Source organism: Castor canadensis, chromosome 11 (assembly GCF_047511655.1).
Source record: "Castor canadensis chromosome 11, mCasCan1.hap1v2, whole genome shotgun sequence".
NCBI lineage: Eukaryota > Metazoa > Chordata > Mammalia > Rodentia > Castoridae > Castor > Castor canadensis.
In genome coordinates, this window is record NC_133396.1 from 54,308,612 (window position 1) to 54,334,260 (window position 25,649).

Sequence of the window (25,649 nt, forward strand, 5' to 3'; positions counted from 1 at the left end):
GAATTGTCTGTAGAAAGGAGAAGGTCAACATGAAGATTTCTGAAATGTTCTGTCCATTTTTCTTGGAGAGGAAAAAAGTTCTGACAAAAAGAATTTCTTCCAAAATTCTATAACCACAAAGTAACTGGAAGTTTTGAATGCTGTGACTAATGTCTTCAGTGCTTTCTCACCACTTTTTATGCCAGTATGAGAACCCTGCTTTCACTCTGTCTTCTTGTTCATTCTATCACATTGCCTCTAATTTGGACCATACCTTTTAAATAGTCTTCCAGGCTCTGATCTGGAATTCCTATCCTACTCATTCCTTCCTTCATACTGTTGCCAGAGTTGAGTCAACTCTCCTCAAAAAATTTGACCAGTTTGATTCACCAATTCCCCAGCACTGCATGTGGGGTTACACGGTTCATGATCAAGGCTTAATATCTGTATTTGGCCTCATCTGCTACACATTGCTCATGAAACCTGTGCCTAAACTACTATGAAATTTCATGCTTGTTTTCTCTTCTTAGAATGACCATCTCCTTTTTTCTGTCACCTAATTAACTGTCTACTCATTTTTGAGGTGAGTTTACAGTCCCCTTTGGGAAGTGTTTTTGGATGCCCCAGGCTAGCAGCTCACTTTATATTGTTGCTGCACTTTATATTTCTCTGAACGTATGTATGCTGTACCAAATCTGTTTGAATTATCTCCCTCACTGTTTTGAGTTCCTCAGAGACAGGGATGGTGTCATTTTCTTGGCGTCCATTTTTGTACCAGACATATTCTTGGTATGCAAATAAAATGGGTTGAGTGGAATTGAGGGTGCACTTATAACTCTTTCATTCTCTGATCACTTTATTTTGCTGGCCTTTCTTAAAGTCAGTTCACCGCCCACATTATGCATCATCTTTGTGCACAGTAAGAACCCAGCAAATGTTGAAATGAATTAGTTCTAATAGCATAATAGAGCTTATAATTAAGAGATAAATACATCTTTTAAGTTGAAAAATTCTCTGAGAATTTTATTTTCTTGATATAAAGTGACAAAGAAACTTCACATTTTGTGCGTTTCTTTGGTCACCTTTCAGCAGTAGGATGAATTACTCTTCACTTATGACTTTGGTGTGAACTTCCCGGCTTTTCACCCGTAGTTTGTTGACCTGGGACTCAGCAATGTCAGCCCGCTCCTCGGCTTCCTCCAGCTCGTGCTGGATTTTGCGGAACTTGGCAAGGTTGACATTGGATTGTTCCTCCTGAGAGCAGAAATGCATTTGAGAGAACAAGAAAATTTGACATTTTCTGATTGTAATTGCTTTTGTTACTAAAACAGTTATGGATTTATTTTCATAAATAAATGAAGCAAAAAATTCTGTCATTTGGTGACACACTTATTTGTGGGCAGAGTATCCCACAAACTTGCCTATCTGAATGAGTGTGCTTACAATCCCCCCTCTTCAGTCTCTTTCATTTGACTCTTTCTGGCAAAAAGAAGATGCTGCTGTGACAAAAGGGAGCTCAAAAGGGCAGAGATCAGATTCAATATTGTTTCTGTAAAATAAACTTTAAAAATAGATACAGTGGTGGTATTGGGTACAGAGAATCTTAAGGAAGATTTCAGAATTAACAGGATGAGAACGATGAATTGAAGAAAAAAGTCCATAGAAAGATTTATCATGAAGTTAAGTGAGGCTTAGAATAGTTCAGATCTGTATTTGCATAGGCTGCTATGAGTGCTGGGAGTTCAGAGTGTTCTAGATAGGAAGAGCATTGCGGTCAAGAAGTATTTGTAAGTTGCCTAAAGAGGTTTCAGAAGAAATGAACAACAATCTCTAAATTGTAATTTGTAGCAAATTTTTCTTATTCCAAATAAATATTCATTTTCCTACCTAATTTTGTATTCCCAGTTTTGTGTTCATTGCCTTAAAGAAAGCCCCATAAATTATACAGACTTCAAGTCCCCACAAAGACCTGGATGTGCACCTATACCCTTCTCTGTTACTGTGGAGATACTTACAGCCTCTTCAGCTTGTCTCTTGTAAGCTTTCACTTTAGTTTGTAATTTGTCCACCAAGTCCTGCAGCCTGAGAACATTCTTGCGGTCCTCCTCAGTCTGAAAGAGGTAGCATGTAGGTAGTGCCATTATTTGAAAACATTGTACTATTCTTTTTTCTCAAGAGCTATAGGCCTGGCAAATATGAAAAGACCATTTACCTGATATGTGAGTTCCTTCACTCTTCTCTCATGTTTGCGAAGACCTTTGACAACCTCAATATTGCGTTTCTGTTCATTTTCAACCTCATTTTCAAGTTCCCTCACCTGGAAGAGAAAATAGGCATTTAACAGTTGTGTTTTAACGCAACAGAGCAGACTGAAAATTGAATGAATTTGTGGACACACACCCTGGCCTCCAGTTTCTGGATCTGCTTTTTGCCACCCTTCAGTGCCAGCTGCTCAGCCTCATCCAGACGGTGCTGCAGGTCCTTCACCGTCTGTTCCATGTTCTTCTTCATCCGCTCCAAGTGGGCGCTGGTGTCCTGCTCTTTCTTCAGCTCCTCAGCCATCATGGCCGCCTGGTGAGCAACAAAACAGAGTAAGTGAAGAGCTGAGGTAGCACAGCAAGACTCAAGATTTCCTACCACTGCATCACCCTCTGCTCACATCAGTGATGGCCTTCTTGGCTTTCTCTTCTGCATTGCGGGCCTCCTGGACAATGTCCTCCATCTCCCCCTGGATTTGAGAAATGTCTGTCTCCAGCTTCTTCTTGGTGTTGATCAGGCTGGTGTTCTGTTGCAAATTAATAAAAAAAGAGGAAAATCACATTTAATTATAACCATTCATATTGTTGTTTGAATTAGCATGCACAGGCATAAATTGTTGATCACAAGAAATGTTCAGAATAAAAAACAAATCCAATTATGCCTTTTGTTTCTCTATCCTTACTTTGTTCAAAAAATTTTAGAATTATTCCAGGTAAAATTTAATTTCCAATACCAAACACATTCAGTTGTTATTGGTGATATTTGTAAGCATAAAGTAAAGTCCCTCAAATTTAAAGTACTGTATTGTGTAGTATCACACAGCTGATGAAAAAATTTAGCTGCTCATTCATATTGGTTGGATACATATAAAAATGTATAAATAGCATCACTGTTGGTTCACAAAGAAATCAAGAATCCTTGTGCTTTTGGAAAGTTGACAGTATTTAAAATATTCAGTCAATTCTAGGTACTCATAATGAGTAAGAAAAGTACTACACATTAATTTCATTTAAAAATTATTTGTATTATATGATTTTAACATTTCCATAATGGCTGTTTATACATATTGCAACTTTCAAAAATACAAATAACATGTTCATTGTAAAAAAAAAAAAAGAACATGAAAATTAGCATAAAAGAGACCAAAAAATCATTGTAGTCTCACTAATGAGAGATAACAATAACATTTGTGTTTTTTTCTTTTTGGTTGTTTCCAGTATGTTTTTAACAAAAAAAAAAATGCAACCTGTATCTTTTTTTTAGACAGGATCTCCCTTTGTAGGTCAGGCTGTCTTTGAACTCATAATAGAGTCTAACTGGTGTCGAACTCACAATCCTCTTGCCTCAGCCTAGAATTATAAGTTTGCATCACTGTGTTTGGTACATCCTGTATCATTTTTATGTTGATTTTTTTTCACTTACTATTTTGTGAACATCTTCCCAAGGTAAATAAATGTATACTACAATTGCTGCTTATTAGCCATTGCAAGAATATATACCATTTATTTATCAAATCAATTGAAATAACAAATGATAACTAGCACTAATTATGGCCTCCATGAATTTGAACTCAAGAGCTTCTTTTTATATTTCATAAGGTTAGCTTTATCTGCATATGGAATACAGAAATATTATTGAGTGCTATATTATTTTCTACTTTTTCGCCTACTTATTTGCAGTGTAGGGTGGCAAAAGACAAGATGGCTATCAATGTTGTGTAGATGGCTATTTGCAAGCAGACTTCTGTGCTTCATTATATAAGTTTAGAACTCCAAATTATTTCAAATCCACATGATTATGCCAGCCCATAAATATGCTTGTAAACTAGCTGAGTCTCAGTGTGTACTTACACCAACTCTGTATATTTTTCATTACTCCAGAAGGGGATCCATGCCAACATTAAATCCTGTTGTGTAACAGATTTACCCTCTCATATTGTCTTGAGCTTTGGGGAGTACATTTGCTTATCTGTGATCCTGAGCCTCACCTGTGTGTGCAGGAGTTGCACACGCTCACTGGCATCCAGAAGCTCTTGTTCTGCTACTCTCCTGCTCCTCTCTGTCTGTTCCAGGGATGCTCTAAGCTCTTCAATCTCAGCCTGCATCAAGTTAGCTCTGCGCTCAACCATTGCCAGTTGTTCTTTAAGGTCATCTTGGCTTCTGAGAGCATCATCCAAATGTAGCTGAGTGTCCTATGCAGAAAGAGAAAAGGACTCTTACTCATGTTCCAATTAAAGTAGATACAAACTTAAGGTCCAAGTGTTATATGAGTATGATTAGATAGGAACATCTACAAGTACTTTTAATGACTAATTCTTGGAAGCTTAGTGTAGCACTTCTATTCAAAAGAACATAATGTTTTATTATTTTAGATCCTGAATCATAAAAAAAAAATTCCAGAGCTAAATCTACAAAATTTTGGGTCAGGAGAGCATCCTTAGTGATCAGTCAGTCCAATAGTATTATTTTATATTTTAAATCTGGGAAGTCCAGTTAAACTAAGTAGCATGTGGTTAAACTTTCATCATTCTGTCTCCCACCCCTTATCACTTTGTCTTCTCTGCAGATGACAAAGCCAGTTCTTTCCTGGGCCTTTCAAACTAAATTAAGCTCATTTTTAACTATGTAAATAAAAGGTTTAACTGACTGCTATATTACTTAGATGATTTATAACATGTAGTCCTCATAAAATACTAAAATTTGAGTTTTACAATGGCACACTGACTGAATGACACCATGTGTTTTACACCAGTGTACCTTCAATATTCCTTGTGTGTTTCTAAGATTCCTTATCGCCTCGGCAGCCTGGCGGTTGGCGTGGTTTAGCTGGATTTCCATTTCATTAAGGTCTCCTTCCATCTTCTTCTTGATCCTTAGGGCATCATTTCTGCTTCGGATCTCAGCATCAAGTGTGCTCTGCATTGATTCCACGACTCTGAGGTGGTTTCTCTTTAGCTGATCAATTTCTTCATCTTTCTCAGCAATTTTTCGATCAATCTCAGATTTCACTTGATTTAACTCAAGTTGAATGCGAAGAATTTTGCCTTCTTCATGCTCAAGAGATGCCTTAATACAAGGAACATTTAGGTTACTGAAAAGAAACTTTTTTGCTCCCCATATTGTTGTGATTTATCCAAAAAGTCATTTAAATAACCCACACATTTTCATACATCTTTATTTAATCTTTTTGTTCTGTATTCCCAAGGTGTAAGTCAGCATTTTCATTGTTTATATGCATCTTTCCCAAAGGCTTGCAACATGATGGATGTCAGTTTCTTTTACTATTTTCAATTTACTGTAGGTAAGCAATGAAACATGTACCTCTGCTTCCTCTAGAGCGGCCTGTAGTTCACTCTTTTCTTGATCAATTTGTTTCTTTATTTTCTCCAGTTCATGGATATGCTTTCCACCTTCTGCGATTTGCTCAGTCAGGTCAGAAATCTCCTCTATTGTTTCATAATAAAATAGCAAAGTTCAATTGAGGAAAATGAAAAATCAAAAAGATCTTTCTACCCTTTTTGAAATAGAATGATTACAAGGACTCACGCTGCAAGTTCTTATTTTCTCTCTTTAGTGTTTCGAGTTGATCCAGGGATTCTTCATAGGCGTTCTTTACCTTGAACAGCTCAGTACTGAGAGAACGGGACTCCTTCTGGGAGGCCTCAAGTTCAGCCTGAGTTTCTTCATATTTCTGTTTCCATTCTGCAAGAACCTGGAAATACATCAATACTTAGCCTCTGAAAGCAGAAATGATGCCAGTTTCCCCCTAGGGAGGTAGTCACTGGGAGCCACCTTGTCAAAGTTCCTTTGCTTCTTATCAAGAGCTGCACAGGCAGCATTAGACCTTTCCACATCAATCATGAGGTCCTCCACTTCATTCTGGAGTCGCTGCTTCGTCTTTTCAAGAGAAGCACATTTGGAATTTGCAGCTTCTACATGTTCTTCAGCATCCTGCAGGCGCTGAGCCAGCTTCTTCCTGAAGGGTTGGTCAGTGTGAGTGACCAAGAGCACATTCAAAATTACCACAATGAACTCTATAAATCTGATGACTAGGAAAATATATTTGTCCCAAGATTTTTATACACAAGTTGTTAAGTTTTTCTAAAATCATTTCTTGAGGTCAAGCCCCACTCTCACCAAAAATTAAATTAAATTGCTTCATAGTACCCATTTTATCTCTCCTAAAAGTCTGTATTTCCTTGTAAGTTCTTATATATCTTAAGTGCTGTCAAACATATTTTATGAAGCCATTTTGAGGGAGAGAAAGAAAGAGAGAGAGAGAATATGAATGAGTAAGAATTTAAGCTGAGCAAGCAATGGCAACTATGAATAGGAGATATCTCATAAAAATATGTTAACATTGAATAGGATCCTTAGGCATTTTCTAGCACGGTCCTCTTACTGTACAAATAAAGAAACTTATCCAGAGTGACATGTTCAAGATTGTATAATTAACTAGTAACTTTCTGTATTTCATGACCTCAGAAAATAAGCATTACTCCATTATTATATTTCTCAAATATCCTCTAAAGTTTTATTTGCTGCTTCCTTAACCAGTCTACCCAATTTGTGATTTCTCCCACCCAACACATCTCTATAGAATGCTTTCTATAAAAATGCCATGTCCTCTCATTTGGTTTAATTCTTAACAGCTACTGAGATAAATGACATTTAGGAAGAATATAATTTTTTTCTTCTATGTGTAACTCCCATGAAGTTTATTCCACAAATAGTGTAATTTGTGAATAAATCCATTGATACTGGTTGTATGATAGTTTTATTCTGAACATTCATCACTCTAGCTAAGGAAAAACTGATTATTATTAATTATAATATCCATAAAAATGTACCAGTCTCTATCTCCATTTTGTCTTCTAGTAAAATAAATTAATTCTACTTAATTTATGAAGGGTAAGCTGAAAACTAATAATCTGTTTTGTTGGAAAGAAATGTAAGATGCTTCTGCATAATGAGGGGTGGCCTCTGAACTGATCCTAATCTCTACTGGACACACTGGGCTATAAGAAGGAGAATATAATGGAATCTACCACCCTACAATAGGATGAAAATAAAATAGGATGAAATTTTTTGTCTGTCCCCATGACTGGAATATTCACTCTCTTCTGTTATTCCTTCACTGATTTTACTTTTTATTTCTTTCCTCCATACCCCCCCCCACATTGAAAACTCATACTTGGCCTCCTCTAGCTCCTCCGTGCGCTGGATAGCGTCCGTCTCGTATTTGGTCCTCCACTGGGAAACCTCACTGTTGGCCTTGGACATTGCTCTCTGCAGCTCAGCCTTGGCTTCCTGCTCCTCCTCATACTGCTCCCGCAGCAGGTCACAGTCATGGCGGGCTGACTGTAGAGCATGGGCCAGGGCGTTCTTGGCCTAGACCAACAAAAAGTATATAATGTAAACTTTATTCCAATCATTGCTAGTTCAATGCTGTGTCATGTTGCCAGGTTCAAGTGATTGCAGGTATCAACTGGAGAATTCTCACCTTTGTCTCCTCTTCTATATGCCTCTTTAATTCCTCAATCTGTTGTGTAAATGCTTGTTTGCCTCTGGATAACTGAGAAACCATAGCATCTTTCTCATCTAGCTGTCTTGAAAACTCACCTGTGGAAGACAAAACTCAAGTTATTTATCTCTGTTTTCTAGGTGAAGAATAATTTATAGAGTGGAATAATGTGAACCCCATTATTTCATATGATGAAAAGAACAATTCAAGAACTTCAGTGCATCGAGAGGGTTATTTCTTGTGTCTTTTAAAGTGTATGAGCTTTCTTTGGTATTTTAGGATATGGGATATTTTTTGACTAATGCTGAGGCAACAAAAATCTTCTAAGCCCAGGAAGCTTAATTTTTCCCTTCAATTGCAGCTTAGAACCATTGCTTTTTACTATTTTATAGTAAAAAGATGAAAGAGCAACTTAGAAATAATAAGTGAGTGTGTATCACCCATAAGAATGAGTTGTGTTTCATGGGGAGAGACTCTTTTTATTCATCTCTTCAAAAGCCAGGGTTTATTAACTGACCTGATTCTGTGTGTAATCGTGCCTTCTGGGCTGACAACTCATTTATTAACCGTTGCTGCTCTTCTTCCTTCGTTTTCACTTCACTAAGCTGATCCTCTAAGGTGCGGCACATTTTCTCAAGGTTCCCCTGTAGTGGGAAGAAGAAAAGATGACACATTTCTACTCAGAAGGCTGGACTTTGAAGATCTCTAACTACTTGTGGCAAGAGGGTGAATTTTATTTACTTTTTGGTCAAAGCCTTGCATAGTGCATAGGAAGTAATGGAGGAACATAGTTTGGCTAAATGAATGAATACATGATTGTCAAAACTGGATTAGAAAAATGAACATCATTTATATCCTACATCATATAGAGTATCGTTTTTGGATAAGTCTTTATATTCTTTCATGAGAATAGCAACAATATTTGAAGTGATTTCTGCAAATAAGATAGGAAACTTAAGTGATTCAGTTCAATACAATGATGTCTGTTAGGAAAAAACTTTGGATAACATCCAATTATGTGCAATTTGACTAGATATAGTGATATATAAGCTCAGTCATTTTGAACCACTGCAAATAAAGATAATAAAGGGACAAATTAAGAAAGACCTTGGCTTTGGAGACAGTTTCCATGTTTCCAGCAAGGTCATCAATCTCCATCTTTAGCTCACTCTTCTCCTTCTCCAGTTTCTGTTTGACCCGCTGCAGGTTGTCTATCTGCTCTCCAAGCTCAGCCATGCTGTCCGCATGTTTTTTTCGAAGAGCAGCTGCTGTGGCTTCATGCTGCAGGGTGGCCTCCTCCAGGTCCCTGCGCATTTTCTGGAATTCAGCCTCCCGTTTCTTATTCATTTCAATCTGGGCTGAAGTGGCCCCACCAGCTTCTTCCAGCCGCTCACTGATTTCCTCCAGTTCCCTGGAGAGGTCAGAGCGCTGCTTCTCTGCTTTGGCTCTGGAGGCCCGCTCTGCCTCAATTTCCTCCTCCAGCTCCTCAATGCGGGCCTGGGAGTGAAATGTCAATGTTAATGTGATTTCATGGCAGATTTTCCCCCTATAATGCCCAGAAAAGGTGGAGGTTATGACATGCCTGTAGCTCCTTGATCTTCTTCTGCAGCTGCATCCCAAGAGCTTGTTCATCTTCAATCTTACTTTGTAAATTGCTCATTTCAAACTCTTTCCTAGTAAAATAGCAGAGTAGCTTTTACCAGTCTCATCTCTATATAATTGAACTTAATACTGCTGGCATTGAGAAAGTGAGTGGGACATGCTTTATAAGTCAACAGTATGCCATTTTCATTAAATAAAAAGTCAAAGATATCATTACTCATTTTTTCCTACATACCACAAAGTAATATTCTGGAGACCTTTAAAACATGTTTCCTCTGCATTAACATACAACAAGGAGGTTATTGCTGAATTGTATCATACTTACTTTTTGAATTTCTCATCAAGTTGCTGCTTGTCATTTTCTATATCCATTGTGGATTCTTGGGCTAATTTTAGGTCACCCTCCAGTTTCCTCTTGGCTCTTTCTAAGTCCATACGAAGCTTCTTTTCTTGTTCCAAAGATCCTTCAAGCTAAATTTTATAATGAATTTTATTTACGTTCTTAAGCATTGAACCTTATGTCACAGCCAGATACTCAAGAAAAACTTAAAAGATGCAACAAATAGAACAAGAACTGTATTTACAAACCAACAGTTAAAGTCTTATGGGTCTCACTGATGGTTTCATATCACAATTGTTTATTACATTCATCTTAAGAGGGGAAAACTTTGTTTTTTACGCTTACATCATCCACTTGCTGTTCTAGCTTGGTTTTAGCTTTTGTCAAGGTGTTGACTTTGTCCTCTTCTGCCTGCAGATCATCCAGGGTCTGCTGGTGGGCCTCTTGGAGGGCCTTCTTCTCTTTGGTCAGCTTGGCTATATTTTCGTCGAGGCCTGCCATCTCTTCTGTGAGATTTTTCACCTTTAGATTTGAACAGATAATAGGAATGCTGTTGGCATCCTGTCATCTTTGGTTTTTTTCTGTTTGTTTTGGTTTTTTTTGTTGTGATGGTGTCTTGCTGTGTTGACCAGGCTGGCCTTGAACTTGAAGTCCTCCTGCCTCAACTTCCTTAGTGCTGGAATTATAGTTGTGTACTACCATGTGTAGCTGACAATCTGTCATCTTGATGAAAAGCATGATAATGTTTTAAAACAATGCCAGGTTGGCATGGAAAATGGAAATCAGAAGCTAACCTAGATGTATGTAGCTGCATACAATCAGAGACAAAGGTGAAGATAAATATAGATGAAGGTGGTAAAAAGATGATATAATTATGATAGTGTTTTCCTTTCATATTTAATAATTTTAAGATTAAACTTCAGGAGAAAGTTGATACTTGTAAATACTTTAAAATGGATCATAATTTATACCTTGTTCTCTGTGGCATGCTTCTCCTTTTCAACCTTGGCCAGGGTTAGCTCAAGGTCGTCTATGTCTTTCTTAAGTTCTGAACACTCATCCTCCAGCTTCCTCTTCTTGGCTGTCAACTCAGCATTGATCTCTTCCTCATCCTCAGCTCTTTCAGTCACCTCTTTGATTTTTGCCTCAAGCTGGATTTTGGTTTTAATCAACTGATCACACCTTTCCTCTGCATCAGCCAAGCGATCTGCTTCCTAAAGGGAGAAATTAAACATCTTTATTTGTCTAAGTTATATCTGAAAATACACAGTAACTTATTAAAAGGTGGAAAACTGTTGACAACCAGTTTGGATCAACAGATATACCAACTAAATTTCCAACTTTTATAAATGAACTAGAGAAAAATATACAGGCAAAATGTTAATAATTTTAGTCTAGTAAATATCCATATGTGGAAGGTGAAATCAGGAAAACACGTACCTTTTGAAAAACTACAACTCACTAACTTTTGTTACTTTTGGAAAAGTCACTCATTCTGGGTGTCAGTTTTTTCACATTCTAAGGGGAGTTAAGTTAGCCTTTTTTCTATACTGGTATAAACAATGTTACTTTTGTTTTATGTACAAACACATTTGTTAAACAGAAAATAATCTAAGAGAATGCTCCATTAAAGAAGGAAAATGTGTAGGGACATGTTTGTGGCTTAGCTCACTGGTGACCAGACTACATATGGGTGCACATATGAACATATGCAACATACGTAATTTTAAATTTATTGCTTCTTTAGGTCTGGGTCTTAGTATTTTTGAAGAGCAAGCAGTCATGACAAATGTTTCAATGGAAACCATTTATTTTTAAACCTTAAGTTAAGAAATGGTTATATGCAGGCAGACAGTGATTAGGCAATAAGCATTGGCTAAACTGTGTAATGTGTAATACTCACAGATTGAACTTGGAGTTGTAAGTCATTTTTCTCTTGCATCAGAGTTACCATCTTTTCTTCTAGTTCTTTCCTTTTTGCCTCTGACTTAGCCAGCTCCTCCTTGGTCTTCTCAAAATCTTCCTTCATGGTGGCCATCTCTTTCTCTGTCTCTGCACTCTTGAGAAGGGGTTTGATCTTAAAATACAGCTTCATCCAGGGCCAGTGCTTGACATTCATGAAGGCACGAACATTGTACTGGATGCAGAAGATGGACTCTCTAAAGAAAAAGAAAAACAGATGCAAATGGAGAAGAAAGTACAAAGTGATCATCACAACAAAAGTGAGTGCACTGAATTCACTTAAAACATGAAAAGGAAGACTTGTGTTTTGGCTCTTACCTCCTCTCCATCATCTTTCTGAACTCCACCCTCATCAAGAACCCTCTGCATATGGCTTGAGTGCGTGTGATGAGCTGAGCCAGCTTTTCATCTCTCATCTCCTCTAGAGTTCCCAACAGGCCAGCTTTAAAGAAAACCTTGCCAAAGAACAAGTTAAGTATGTTATTTCCACTCATGAGAAACTCTCATAGTGATAAAATTATGATGTAAACTTGATCTGGTGGTACCTTAGTATGACCAAATTTGTACTGGGTGTGGTCAATGTCAATAGACCCCAGAAGTTTCTCAGAAGCCTTCTTGCTGTCAATGAATTGACCATCTGGGATAGCACTTGCATTTAGAACTTTGTATCTGTCAAAATTAAAAGAATATAAAAATGTAGTTTTTCTTCACTGAGAAAGAGAAGGAAGAACACTTGGTAACTATGATTGAAAAGGGAGAACAAAATACCATTAAAAAGTCAAACATTACTTTCTGTAAAACATAGGTGATATGAGACACAAACCTTTGCTTGAAGTCTGCATAAAGGATCCTGCTTGGGAATCCTTTCCTACAGATGCGGATGCCTTCCAGTACACCGTTACACCTCAGCTGGTGCAGGACAAGCTCATGCTCCATGGCACCTATACGAAAGGAATGTTTTCTGTACAGTAGTCTAAAGAGAAGTCACACTGGAGTCTCAATAGGATATGAGAAGTGTCTTACCAGGAGTTTTAGTTTCATTGGGGATGATACACCGTACAAAATGGGGGTGAGTGCTCCTCAAGTTGGTCATCAGCTTATTTAAATTCTCCTATGAAACCACATGAAAGCATTTAAAATAATTTGTAGTTGTATCTACATGAGAGTCCCTATGAATAACCGGTAACTAATTTTGCCTCCATTTCACACTCTAATGAGCTGTCTCAAATAAAGATGACCAAGAGGAATCACACAAATGAAGTGTAGGCAGAAAATTCCTTATAAAGTCAGCCAATTTTGGTTTGTTAATCTCAATCACTGTCAGTCAGAGAAAATATGTACTGAGACTTTGATCAAATGGACTAAATGTAATTGAATACAGTAGATACTTTTAAAAGTTGGTTGATTCCATGTTAAAAAAAAAAAAGGTTTTTTGAGACAGTCTATGTATGTAGCCCAAGCTGGCCTCAATGTACAGTACTCCTGCCTTAGCCTCACAAATGCTGGGATTACAACCATGTACCACCATACTTGACTTCATGCGAAATCAGATCTTTTACATTTGGGGAACAGGGAAGATAGCTCATTTATCATAAAGTTTGGTGTGAAGAGACATACTGAGTGTCTTCTTTTTGTTATTTTTTTCCCTGTTTTAAAAATCTGTATTTTTCATATTTTTAGGACATTAATACCTTTTCACTTTTACCTTAGATATATTAAAAAGTCTCCTGTTAGAAAAATTTAATTTTTTAATAAAAGTATTCCCCTGGGATTCAAGATCATACTGTACCCTGAAAAGAGCTGATACTGTCTGGAAAGAAGAACCCTTCTTTTTGCCACCTTTCTTTCCACCACCGCCACCCTCTGAAAAAAATATAGAAAAATTAAGATTATCTGCAACAGCCTTTGAAGTACTATCCATAGATACCAGGATTGCCAAAAATTCCCTTTGGAATTTAAATTTACACTCATTTCTATTCTTCTTTCCATTCCTTTCTCTCTTAATTATAGATTAAGAAAATGTAATCATTTGCTCACATTACAAGGCATTCAGGGAAAAAAACAAAAATTGTGATTGAAAAGGATAGACATAGGTAGGAAGGGACTCCCCAACTCCAGATCAGCAAGATCCGTTCCCTGAAGGGTGTGCCCAGGAGACAGAGTAGTGACGACGCCTTGTTGGTGCACACATCCCCTAGAAAACGCAAAGTTGCATGCTTGGTCCCAGGTAGGTGAGCTTCTGCTCACCTGTAGGGAAGTCTTATTTTCTATTTGCCTGTGGTTCCATATTGTTACTTACACATCTGGGGTAAGGGTACTCAGGAGAAGGAAACTTCAGTTCCCAAGGGTCCTGACCAAGGATTTCCTTATTGCCAACTTAACTGGATCCTTGAAGGAGGCAATATTACTAGAGTGGTAAAAATGGCTTGCATGGTCCTGAGTAAGTCACTTAACCTCAGTCTCCAATTTCTCATTGATGAAATGAGGCTGTGAACTAAGTAATCCAGAGCACCAATCTCAGTTCTGACAGTCCTAAGACTGTACTACAGTTATTTAACACACTTCCTTTCTGTAGGCCCACATTGGTCAGTATTTTCATACGAGGTTTTGCTGTAACTATCTATACCTGTCTCTGGTAGATAGTATATTGCTATTTCCTGACTCTTAAAACATATTGCTACTATTTCAAAAAATTACCTGCTTCAGCAGGTCCTCCAGAAAAGAGGAGAGCCAGTGTCTTCATTCCAGACTTCTGGTACAGCCCCACCACAGTCTCGTTCAGGGGGTCCTTGTTCTTGTCGAGCCAGCCAATGATGTTGTAGTCCACGGTACCCGCATAGTGAATCAGAGAGAAGTGGGCCTCGGCCTTGCCTTTGACCACCTTGGGCTTCTGGAAGTTAGCAGACTTTCCAATGTGCTGCTCATACAGCTTGTTCTTGAAGGAGGTGTCTGTTGCCTTGGGGAACATGCACTCCTCTTCCAGGATGGAGAAGATGCCCATCGGCTAAGAATAGGAAGAGGAATGATAAATGATAAGTCCCTCAGAAAATTATGCTCTGGTAATTTGCATAGTTGGTAGAAACCTGAAAATATGATTCAGATGTGGAATGATGTGGTAAATAAGCACTATCCTACTTTATTACTTCTCTCCTACTAAAATGTGAAGCAGTCATTATGTAACAAGGAACTATGGGAAATTTGTTTGCTAGAAAGACTTAGTTTTTAAAAAAAGGCCATTTGGCAAATTTTGTGTTCAGTGTATAAAATAACTCTGAAAGTACCATTTAAAAACCTAATGCTTATTCTGTAAATATATATATCTGAATACTTTCTTTTCTACTGACAGTGTAACTTCCTTTACCCAAAATTTAGACGTTATGAAACACCACTGCTTCTGTTTGTTGAAAACATTGGGATTTGAACTCAGGGCTAGTTCTTGTTACACATGAGTTCTACTGCTTGAGCCACACCTCCAGTCCTTTTTCCTGTGGTTATTTTTGAGATAGGGACTTGATTTTGCCTCAGGCTATTTTAGAGTGTAATTTTGCTATTTATGCTTCCTGAATAGCTGGGATGACAGATTCCCACCACCACACCCAGCCTTTTCTGTTGAGAAACAAGTCTTGAGAACTTTTTCTGCCCTGATGACCTGGAATGATCTCCTGACTTCCCACAGAGCCAGGATGATAAGTGCATACCATTGCACCTGATTATTGATTGAAATGGGGTCTCATGAACTTTTTCTGCCCGAGCTGGCTTGAAACCTCGATCCTCCTGATCTCTGCCTCCCCAGTAGCTAGGATTGCAGGTGTAAGCCACCAGCACCTGGCTGTTTTTTCTGTTTTGAAGGCTTAAAAAAATCATATGAACCTTCTCGATGAGCTCTATGCAGGCAGCCAGGTCCATCCCAAAGTCAATGAACTCCCATTCGATGCCTTCCTTCTTGTACTCCTCCTGCTCCAGCACGAACATGTGATGATTGAAAAACTGTTGCAGTTTCTCGTTGGTGAAGTTGATACATAGCTGTTCTAGGGTGTTGAACTATAAGAAGGGATAAATATAAGAAATTAGTCATGATTTAAATATTTGAATCTACGATGCAGCTACTAATGTTTTCTTTTGAATTCCAGACATTGGGGTTTTTACTTGTAAGTCTTCAGACTGTTTCTTAGGGTGTACTATAATTCTAGAGCAAGAATTGACTCTTCAGATGTTTTCCAAGTAACGTATGAAATGATGCATGTTAGGCAAAATGCTATTAAACGAGAACTCTTGAATGTTCCCGTGAGTAATTTAAGGAAGTAATTATATAATCATCTGATTGGATGCAAGATAGATTTTGAATATTTTAGCCTTTCATGGACCATCCTTTGAGATTTCTAGTCTTGAAAGAATAGAATTCTCTGTTTTCTTAGTTATACCAATTTGCTTATATTTATATCTCTCCAAAGACCCTTTTTAGCAGGAATTACAGTTTGTACTTTTTGTAAAGTACATTTTTTTCCAGTGTGAATTCTTTTTTTTTCTTTTATTCATATATGCATACAATGTTTGGGTCATTCTCCCCCCTTCCCCTCACCCCCTTCCTTACCACCACCCCCCCCGTCCCCTCTATCTCCCCCCCACCCCCTCGCTACCAGGCAGAAACTATTTTGCCCTTATCTCTAATTTTGTTGAAGAGAGAGTATTAGCAATAATAGGAAGGACCAAGGGTTTTTGCTAGTTGAGATAAGGATAGCTATACAGGGAGTTGTCTTGCATTGCTTTCCTGTACATGTGTGTTACCTTCTAAGTTAATTCTTCTCAAACTAACCTTTTCTCTAGTTCCTGGTTCCCTTCTCCTATTGGCCTCTGTTGTGTAAAATACATCTTTGAACATAACTTTGGTTATGTTCAAATGCAAATGGCTGGTGATTTGCATTTGCTAATTTTCTGTCAATTTGCTACTCACATCAAAGATCTCAAAGCCAGCGATGTCCAAGACCCCGATGAAGTACTGCCTGGGCTGCTTGGTGTCCAGCTGCTGGTTAATTCGGGTGACCATCCACAGGAACATCTTCTCATAGACAGCTCTGGCCAGAGCACTCACTGCATTGTACACCTTCAACAAGAGTAGTGGTTCAGAGTTTTGAATTGATTGGACACTGATGAATTCTTACATCTCTAGTGATTCAAGTGAGCCAGGAGGTTAAATCATGTTTACCTGCTGAACAGTCTGGCCTTTGGTGACGAACTCATTGCCAACCTTGACCCTGGGATAGCAGAAGGCCTTGAGCAGGTCAGCAGAGTTGAGACTTGTCAGATAGGCGGCTTTGTCAGCAACTACATAAACAAAGTGAGAATGGTTTTACCAACCATGACTTACACAATTTAAAATGTGAAAGATGACCAAGAAGGAGGTTTTGTTTAAACAATAATATGTACAAATATGAATCCTGTTCATTTGTTCATCTTGTTTCAAAAGCATTGCCACTGTTCACACTAGTTTTAGTCATTCTTCTAATGATAAATTGGAGCTTGGGGAATCTATCCTATGTGTGACATCCAAAATATGGCAAAAGTAGGTCACAGATCAAAATAATTTAAGAAATCTTAACCTCATCGTGACACATTCAGATCTTTGAATTTCTCACTGGGAAAAAGTCTTAATCAAGTAGCAAATACTAGCTTACATAAAGTCAATGAAAGTGGAATGGCAGAAATTAGAAATCTCCACAGATTTGCTCAATTATGTAAAACATCAAAAAGTGTATTGTTTCATTTCCCAAATGCTCAAAGACAGTAAAAACATGGTCCCTGCCTCTGAAAAGCTCATGACATCAGTTCTGTCAAATGGAAGATATTAGCAGAGAGTGGTACCTTCGGTGCCATCTGGCTCAGCTTGCTCTTCCCTTTGCTTTTGCTTGAATTTCATGTTCCCATAGTGCATCACAGCCCCAGTAAGCTTATAAATAGCCACCTTTTCATCAGCACTGAAACCCAGGATGTCCACAGCACTCTGTCAAAAGAGATTAATTTACTCACCTCCCAGTTATCACCATGGCTGACTTGCTCAGGGACTAGAGTTCTGCCTCCCCACTTTTTCCTCATCATGCCTTGCCTTGTATTTGATTAATACTTTCCTGACTCCAAGAGGCACTTGTTTTCTTTGCCTCTTTGATCCACATAGCAACACTCTGAGACATGTATCAGTCTTTCCATTTGAGTCATGTGGACAGTAAGGAAGTCATGTGGACAGTAAGGAAGTCATGTGACTTGTCCACACTCAGTTAACCAGGACTCAGAGCTGTGACTATTGATGCCAAGACCAGAGTTTTCCCCATCTCTCTTTCAGCCTGGCCTTGCTCCTGAGGCATGTGCTCCTTATGGTCTCTTGGTTATCTTTGCTTCTTGTCTCTAGTCTCCTGAATCTCTCTTTTGCTTCTTCTTCTATGTGTTCTAACTTAATACATAATGTCACTCTACCCTAACATGCTTGAATGATTTAGTTGGAAAGAGGACATGAGAAAGCAGTGGCTCCAAGTATTTCTCCATATGCCTCTGGCAGCAAGTCACAGCCCAATCAGCTAACTATGAGAATGGTTGGGAGTGAACTTTACCTCATCACTCACTATTCATGCAAGGAAGAAACATTTTTGAAAAGAACTTTCTCATTTTGGTGAAATATTTTGTGTGGATTATTTTGTCTACCAGATTTTGATTACCTTCCTAGTTACTCATGTGAAGCTTTAGAAAAGGTTTATAAATGGGGCAAGCAAAGAGAAGGAAAGTATGTTTATGAACCACTCTTAAGACTCTTTCTGTGGATTGTTGCTTTCCATTTCTGGCTCACTAGTGCACTTGTTTACAGAACCTACACATCATTACAGAAACTCTAGAGTGAGATTGCTACATACCCCCAAGACTAGGGGATATTCCTCAACTCCATATCACTTTTGAAAATGTGGACATAATAATAAGCTTTAGTGAATAAAAACATTTATAAGATAAAGGTACACAAATAGATTGTCAATTTTTTGAAAGAAAAAGTATGTTTGTAAGCAACTTCCAGCCCTATGTTGGGGTGCTGGGATATTAAAGTTAAGAATAATTGAAGGTTATCTGGAAATTCAAAAGAAAACATAGAATACATATAACATGTATAAATAAAGAAACCCAAGGGAATAATCTTGAAAAAAAAAGGTGGAGAAGGAAATAATCTGTAGTTTCAAAAATAAATATAAAGGGTTATGGAGTCTTTTTTGAGGAAGACAACCCTTTTTTTTTTTCTAATACTGCACAGGAAGAAGGCTACACTTTTGGCTCACAGACATTCATTCAAAACAAGGTTTGTGTTTACATCTGATTATAAGGAATTATAAAGATTTCATGTTCTAGTGTTTAAAAATGTATCTGTTTAGTAGATCTTTCCCAGATTCTTAGGTGTAGAGTCTGGCATAAAATAGAAGAGAAACAGCAATATTAGGGTACAAATATTGATCAAAAATGGGTAATAAGATAAAGAAAAAAAGAACAAAGTAGGTAAATGTCAAAGACCTAACATTACAAACATTTAACCCTTTTGAACACATGTGGGAAGACAATGGAATATTCTGCAATTTTCTTCCAGAGGTGAGAAAGCATAGAAGAGAATTGCCTATTAACAGCTGTTCTGCTAATGCTTCTCACTTTAATAGAGAGAGAGGTGTGTATTGCAAAATGACTTTACTTTTCTCTGCTTTGTACCTATTACTTACATCTGTGGCCATCAGCTCTTCCTGGTCATCAATGCTGGGAACAGTAATTTCACCTTGACTGATATAGGCGAAGTCATATGGGTTGGTGGTGATCAGAAGCATTTCTGAACACATGGAAAAGGACAGTATAGGAATAGTTACTTTGATCATCAGAATATTTCAGAGGGATGTCACAGGCAAGCTGTTGTTATTTTTCTTTGGTAGAAATAAATCAAGATGCTACTTACCAATGAGCTCTGGCCTCTTATTGGACATGATTTGATAAAATATGTGATAGCTCCTTTCAGTCTTTAGCTGGAAAGTGACTCGGGACTTCTCTAGCAGATCTGGAAAATCAGATTAAGCACATTTTAAAGAAAAGGTCACAGGTGGAAAATTAAGCATTGAAAATTTCACACAACATGGATAAGAGCAATATTTTCTAATATTTACCCCTACAGAAAAAGATTCCAAGTCACTAATAGTTATTAACTTACATGTTTCAATATCTGCAGAAGCCAGCTTGCCTGTGGCACCAAAATGGATCCTGATAAATTTACCCTTAAGAAGGCAAAGGTGGGTTGATTAAAAGCGAGAAACTATTTCATTAGCTATTAGACCAAAAAAATGGAAAAGATACTGACACTGCATTTACAGAAGTGCCAGTGCTGATTCTCACAAGCAAAGGAGACCAAGAGACTTACAAAGCGAGAGGAGTTGTCATTCCTCACAGTCTTGGCATTGCCAAAGGCCTCCAGTAGGGGGTTGGCACTGATGATTTGATCTTCCAGAGTCCCCTTAAGAGAATTGAATCAGATAGATAAGTAATCTTGGAAAAGCTGAGTTGCAGTGTACTAAAATAACAGCCCATTGACCTTTCCTTGTTACTTTGCCCTTTTGTTGAATTTTGTAAACTGGATAAAGCTTTTATAAAGTGAGTAAAGAGGAGGACAAATTGGAGAGTGGGATATGCCAGTGATGTGGCTGTGGCTCACATTTGCTCCTAAGAAATGGTTGTGGAAACTCTTGCCTATTAAACTTGGTAATACATTGCCCTGCTCATCTCATTCTCATAAACACTTCCAAGTTTTATTTTCTAAATTCTGTCATCACATGAATTAGTTGCTGTGTTCTTTTTGTGTGGGGGGGTAGTGGGGGGTGTGGGGAAGGCTATTGGGGTTTGAATTTAGGGCCTTGCAGTTGCTCACCCTTGTTGCTGTGATTTTGAAGTACATGGTCACATTTAAAAAGCCTGTTATTTCTTCCTTCCTTCCTCAGATGATTATCATACCTACCTGCATTTTGCCAGAAGTTGCTTCCTCTTTCTTCTTCTCCCCAGTAACTGCAATTGTTGCAAAGTACTGGATGACACGCTTGGTGTTCACAGTCTTCCCTGCACCGGATTCTCCACTGTGGAGACAAAACAGAAATAAAAATTGGAATGTAAGGCAGCAGTAATCACTGCAGTGATCAAAACTCAACAGAAAGAGAGGCATGACATCTACATACGTAATCAGGATTGACTGGTTCTCACGATCTGTGTAAAAGAAATCAAAGATAATGTCAAACAAACAAAACACACTTAGCACATAGATTAGCATGGTACTTATAAATTTGAGATTGCATTGTAAAATGTCTCATTACAAAAAAGTAACTATAAATTGGTGCATTGCTTTTTACAAGTGTTAAAAATGAGTAGCATAAGGTGTGCTAATTATTCTGTGTTCCACTCCTATTGCTATGAATATGAAAGAATATGGAATAAATTATTTCACTATTTTACTCATGAGACTATCAATTAATAGCAGGTAGTCACCTGGTTCATAGTTCAAATGCTATCATGTTTTTAAAATGCCCAATCCATACTTTCCTATAGTTAACTATGATAACTTGTCATTATGAAATTTTAAAGCTTACTTTTTAGAAGAGATGATGTGTTAGCTATAATTAATTTGATCAATTTTGAGCTGGATTAGCATTCATTAATTTGGATTTTAGCATAGAAGTCTAAGCAGCAAATTTCCCTATATTTTTGGAGCTGGTGCATCTTATTATAAATGTGTTTTCCCACCTTTATTATTGCTATTGTTATATTTGTGCAGAACATTTTATTCTCAAAGTACTGGTCATACGTTTTCTGTGTTATTAGTTTACAGATGTTTTACAGTACCTGTAGAAATTCTAATTATTCACTTACCAGTCAGCATGAACTGATAGGCATTATCAGAGATGGAGAAGATGTGGGGTGGGGCCTCCTGGCGCTTTTTGCCTCTGTAGGCAGCCACCACCTCAGGGTTGTACACTGGCAGCCACTTGTAGGGGTTGACAGTGACACAAAAGAGGCCAGAGTAAGTCTGTGGGAAAGGACAAAGTTGCTCAATCAGTAATTATGTCATTTTTAAATTCTACTTTGGAAATGTGCTTTCAGAGCAAGGGGATAGGGACCTAAGAGCTACGTAAGTTCTCATGAAGCTTATTATTTCATTCGTTGCCTCTATCTGCTGCTACTGCACTAAATATTTCAGTTTTCCAGATAATTCAGTTAAATAGAAGACTTTTCACATGTGCATGTTCGAATACATCAGAATTGACAACACTAGCCAATTGATTGGTCTTCAAAGAATATTATAATAGCAAAATCTGAAAATGACGTCCTTTATTTGGTTCTGTGAGCACAGGAAGTAGATGGAGTTGATGAAATAACAGTGTCACAGGGGCACTCACGTAGATCATCCAGGCTGCGTAGCGCTCTTTCAGGTTGTACAGCACAGCAGGCTCGTGCAGGTGAGTCATCATAGCCATGTCCTCGATCTTGTCATATTTGGGAGGGTTCATGGAGAAGACTTGATCTTCCTTAACTGTGAGAGTCTGTTAAGAAAGAAAGAATCCAGTTGGTATCAACTAAGTAGCAGAAAAGTATCAGTTATGCCTCCCCTCTACCCCTGTTCGTTTTACTCACAGCTCCAGCTTCAGTCTTGGCTGTCACTTTCCCCCCTTCCCTGCTCTGCACTGTTGCTTTCACATAGGACTCCTTAGTGTCCACCACAAAGACTGATGTCTTGGCATCAAAAGGCTTGTTCTGAGCTTCAATGCGCTCCTTTTCAGACTTCCGGAGGAAAGGAGCAGCCTCCCCAAAAACGGCCATCTCAGCATCGGAACTCATGGCTGTAGGCTATTGTGGTGGTAGCTTAGGCCACGTGCGCCTAGAGGAAGAAACATCCAGATGACAACTGAGGTTTGGGATGGGTCATTGTCCTGTTGCTTTCACTTTAATAGGTTTCCTTCCTCACCTCTGCCCTTAGAGGTCACTCCTGTGTACTATGTCAGCTTGCTGAGAGATGAGCCTATGGACCCAAAAGCCCTATGTTGGTAGTTTAATTTTAATTTTAGTGACATTTTAAACCTCTATTCTTCCTTGTATATTGTAAACTTTAATTGAGAACTGTGGAGGGATTGACATTCAATGGGCTTCATTTGTCATGCTCCAAGTGTGTTCAGAGTCTTTGCTTTTTCGGCTTGATTTTTTTTTCCTTTTCTTTTTTCAACCCATCTGTATGTATGTATATATGTTTACAATATTGTGGTACAAAGAAATGGAGAATACTTGTTTCCAGTGGCTTTACAATCTGAATGAACCTATTTGGAAAACTCAAATGTTTAGTCATATTTCCCTCCTGCCCCAGATTATTAAAATTGGATATAAAATTATTAAATTTGGAAGTGAGAAGGAACATCTGTCCTTTCAGGACATAAGTCCAGGCTGAATACATCTAGTGAACACAAATAAACTTCTGCTAACTGACAGGTATTAGGTAAGTAAAGGAAAAAGCAAGTACAATGAAAGCTGAAAATCCAGCAAATGATTTTATTCTAAGTTAAAATTGAGTATCTTTTATCAGTTTTTAAATTGTGTAAAAATCAGCAGCATTATCTTAAGAAAAGATAACTTTAAAGTTCTTGGAGAAAAGTAGCATCTGAATTTTAAATAAAAGTTCACAATGATTATATATTTTTAATTTGTGCTTCTGTGAGTTTTTTGCTGAATTTCAGCATACCAGGTTTTTTTAAGTATAATTTTTATTATTTTAGGCTTATATATCTGTTTTTTAAAGATGTCAGTCTACTTTCTCTTCTGAAATTGATAATCAGTATAAAGTTCCATACAAAAATGAATTAAAAAATTTTCCCTCTGACAAATTTATGATTGGATAAAATAGAGCTTGTTGCTCTGACCAAATTAAAAGATCACCTCTGTGAAATAGAAGAGGGGATGATTTGCAGAAAGTGCTGCCTTGGTTGCCAATAACAGCGACAATAGTTTTAATCTTTTCTAGGTGTTCTAGAAAGAGTCATTAGATTTAAGACTATTAGATATGGAATTAGCCACAATCTCTAGCTCAGAATCAATCTTATCTATAAAAGGCTCATGATGATATGTAAAATTTAGACATTTCTAAGGGATAGATAACATTTAGTGTTAATGTTATGATTTTTCTTCAAAGGAGAAATTTTATTCTATTACATTGTTTTCTATTTCTGTGTTTTGTTTTTATATGAAGCAATTTTGAATTAATAGCACACTATCCCCTAGAGATTACTGTACTGCAGTGCATCCAGAAAACACAAAAAAGGACCTCATTCATTTCCTGTCTAAGATCAGTTGCTTCTCAATTTGTGGGTCACAAGCCCCCCCCAAAGAGCCTCAGGTTTGTTATGGTGGGGAGTGGTTCTTGAGTCTACCCACACAGTAATAATTGTTGTTGAACAAGCAACATCTCCACATGAATAATGTGTTTTCTGTTTTTTCTAAATAAATACAGCTACTATCATAAATATAAACTCATTTGAAATAATTGTTAGATGCATAGTAGGTTTTCATCGTTATATATATGCTTAATATAATACTAATTTGTATGTCTCAGCATGGATGTTTGGGTGAGATTGTTAAATGTTTTGCTTCTGTAGAGGGGTCCTTGGAAACCATTGGCTTAGATATGCTCAAACAAGAGCTGGGGAGACCTTAGATGTCATCTGAAATCCAGCCTCCTCATTTTACTGATGAGGAAACTAAAGCTCAGCAAAGAAAAGGGTCATCCAGTGTCACAGAGATGTTAAGTGGCAGTGATGAGACATGAGCCCTGTTCTCTAAGTCTAGGTTCAGTGCTAATTCCACTGCAACATAAAAAAGCTAACTGACTTGGCAGAGGCAACTAAAATTAGTAAAAATTCTGGACTGCCACATAGAAATTTTGACTTCCAGATCAGCACCATGTGGACGTTCATTTGGTAAATGGAAGTAGTAGTTCATGTTTAAAATGTGGTGGCTGCCTTCTTTCTGAAGTTCTAACAAAATGTGAAAGAGAAGTTTCAGTAAAGTTTGTTTGGGTAAATGGACTGAAAATTCAAATTTTTATGAGAAGCCATTTTTAAAAGGACAGTTGTTCTTTGTATCCTACACCCAATACTAAACTAGGAAATCAAATGGTAGTTTATGAAAATGCAGCATATAGCAATCCTTTTTTTTCCTTTAGAATGGAATAATAAATTCCTCTTACCTCTTATGTAACCAGATGAAGAAGGTGGCAGGTTCAAAGGAGACAATGACTGTTGAAATAAAAAACAGAAAATGCTAAATTTTTTCCCATTTAATCACAAAATACTAATAATTATGTTATGTACAATGTCATCCTTAGGAATATTGAGAAGATATTAAAATTTTGGAAATAGTAGTCATCTCCCTCAAATGAAAAAATCCATTGTCACCAGGAATGTACAGCTAGCCAAATGTTCTGCCACATAGACATACCTTTAAGGATTTTGAGGAAGGACAGGACAGGGGCATCTCAGCCCCACTTTTATAGAGGCCATTTTGCAAACACAGCAGCCACCTCAGCTGTCCTAGCTGGGAACCTACTTGGCAAAACCTTTTTTGGCAATCTCTTTGCACAGTATTCACTGACTGTGGCTATGAATGGATATAATTAGAAATATTCCTTGTCACCTATAAATAATTTGACAGAGGATGATCTAGGGTTCTTTATAGGCATTTGATAGGGGATGGAGATTCAGGGATTCTGAGGTAGTTTCTCCAGCTTAGCTGTTGCATCATTCATCACAGAATCCAGAGCCACATTCCCACTTACTCTCTTGCCTATGAAATCAGTCAGAGAATGAGTCCAACATATGGAGTTTAGGATTAATTGATTTGTTTATACTCAGTGCTATTAAGGTGTCTGGAATGTATTTTAGATCTGACACTATGATTGGAA

General features: G+C 37.7%; 1 protein-coding gene across 1 annotated transcript; it reads right to left on the reverse strand.

Moving 5' to 3' along the window:
• Positions 1-974: 974 nt before the first annotated feature.
• Positions 975-25,292, reverse strand: Myh4 (myosin heavy chain 4). The gene is made up of 40 exons (XM_074046822.1): positions 25,187-25,292; positions 24,936-24,984; positions 22,340-22,583; positions 22,105-22,248; positions 21,578-21,734; positions 20,890-20,917; positions 20,676-20,790; positions 20,085-20,177; positions 19,878-19,941; positions 19,629-19,727; positions 19,402-19,505; positions 17,525-17,663; positions 16,869-16,987; positions 16,617-16,766; positions 15,536-15,706; positions 14,363-14,669; positions 13,455-13,528; positions 12,689-12,776; positions 12,489-12,606; positions 12,211-12,334; positions 11,984-12,120; positions 11,607-11,862; positions 10,675-10,917; positions 10,049-10,225; positions 9,689-9,834; positions 9,350-9,434; positions 8,869-9,264; positions 8,279-8,405; positions 7,741-7,859; positions 7,432-7,628; positions 6,030-6,213; positions 5,784-5,949; positions 5,559-5,683; positions 4,995-5,303; positions 4,226-4,429; positions 2,639-2,764; positions 2,380-2,550; positions 2,192-2,296; positions 1,995-2,090; positions 975-1,233 (listed from the first exon to the last, which is right to left on the reverse strand). The coding sequence occupies exons 3-40, from the start codon at positions 22,541-22,543 to the stop codon at positions 1,081-1,083; spliced, it is 5,820 nt and encodes a 1,939-aa protein (XP_073902923.1). The 5' UTR covers positions 22,544-22,583; positions 24,936-24,984; positions 25,187-25,292; the 3' UTR covers positions 975-1,080.
• Between the last annotated feature and the right edge of the window lie 357 nt (positions 25,293-25,649).

Excerpts from the sequence above, each read along its gene's own strand:
- Myh4 (XM_074046822.1), bottom strand. The coding sequence starts at position 22,543 with ATGAGTTCCGATGCTGAGATGGCCGTTTTTGGGGAGGCTGCTCCTTTC. Across the intron at positions 11,863-11,983 it reads AGAAAGATGATGGAGAGGAG|AGAGTCCATCTTCTGCATCC; the intron begins GTAAGAGCCAAA and ends CTTTTTCTTTAG. Across the intron at positions 1,234-1,994 it reads AGAGACAAGCTGAAGAGGCT|GAGGAACAATCCAATGTCAA; the intron begins GTAAGTATCTCC and ends TTCTGCTCTCAG.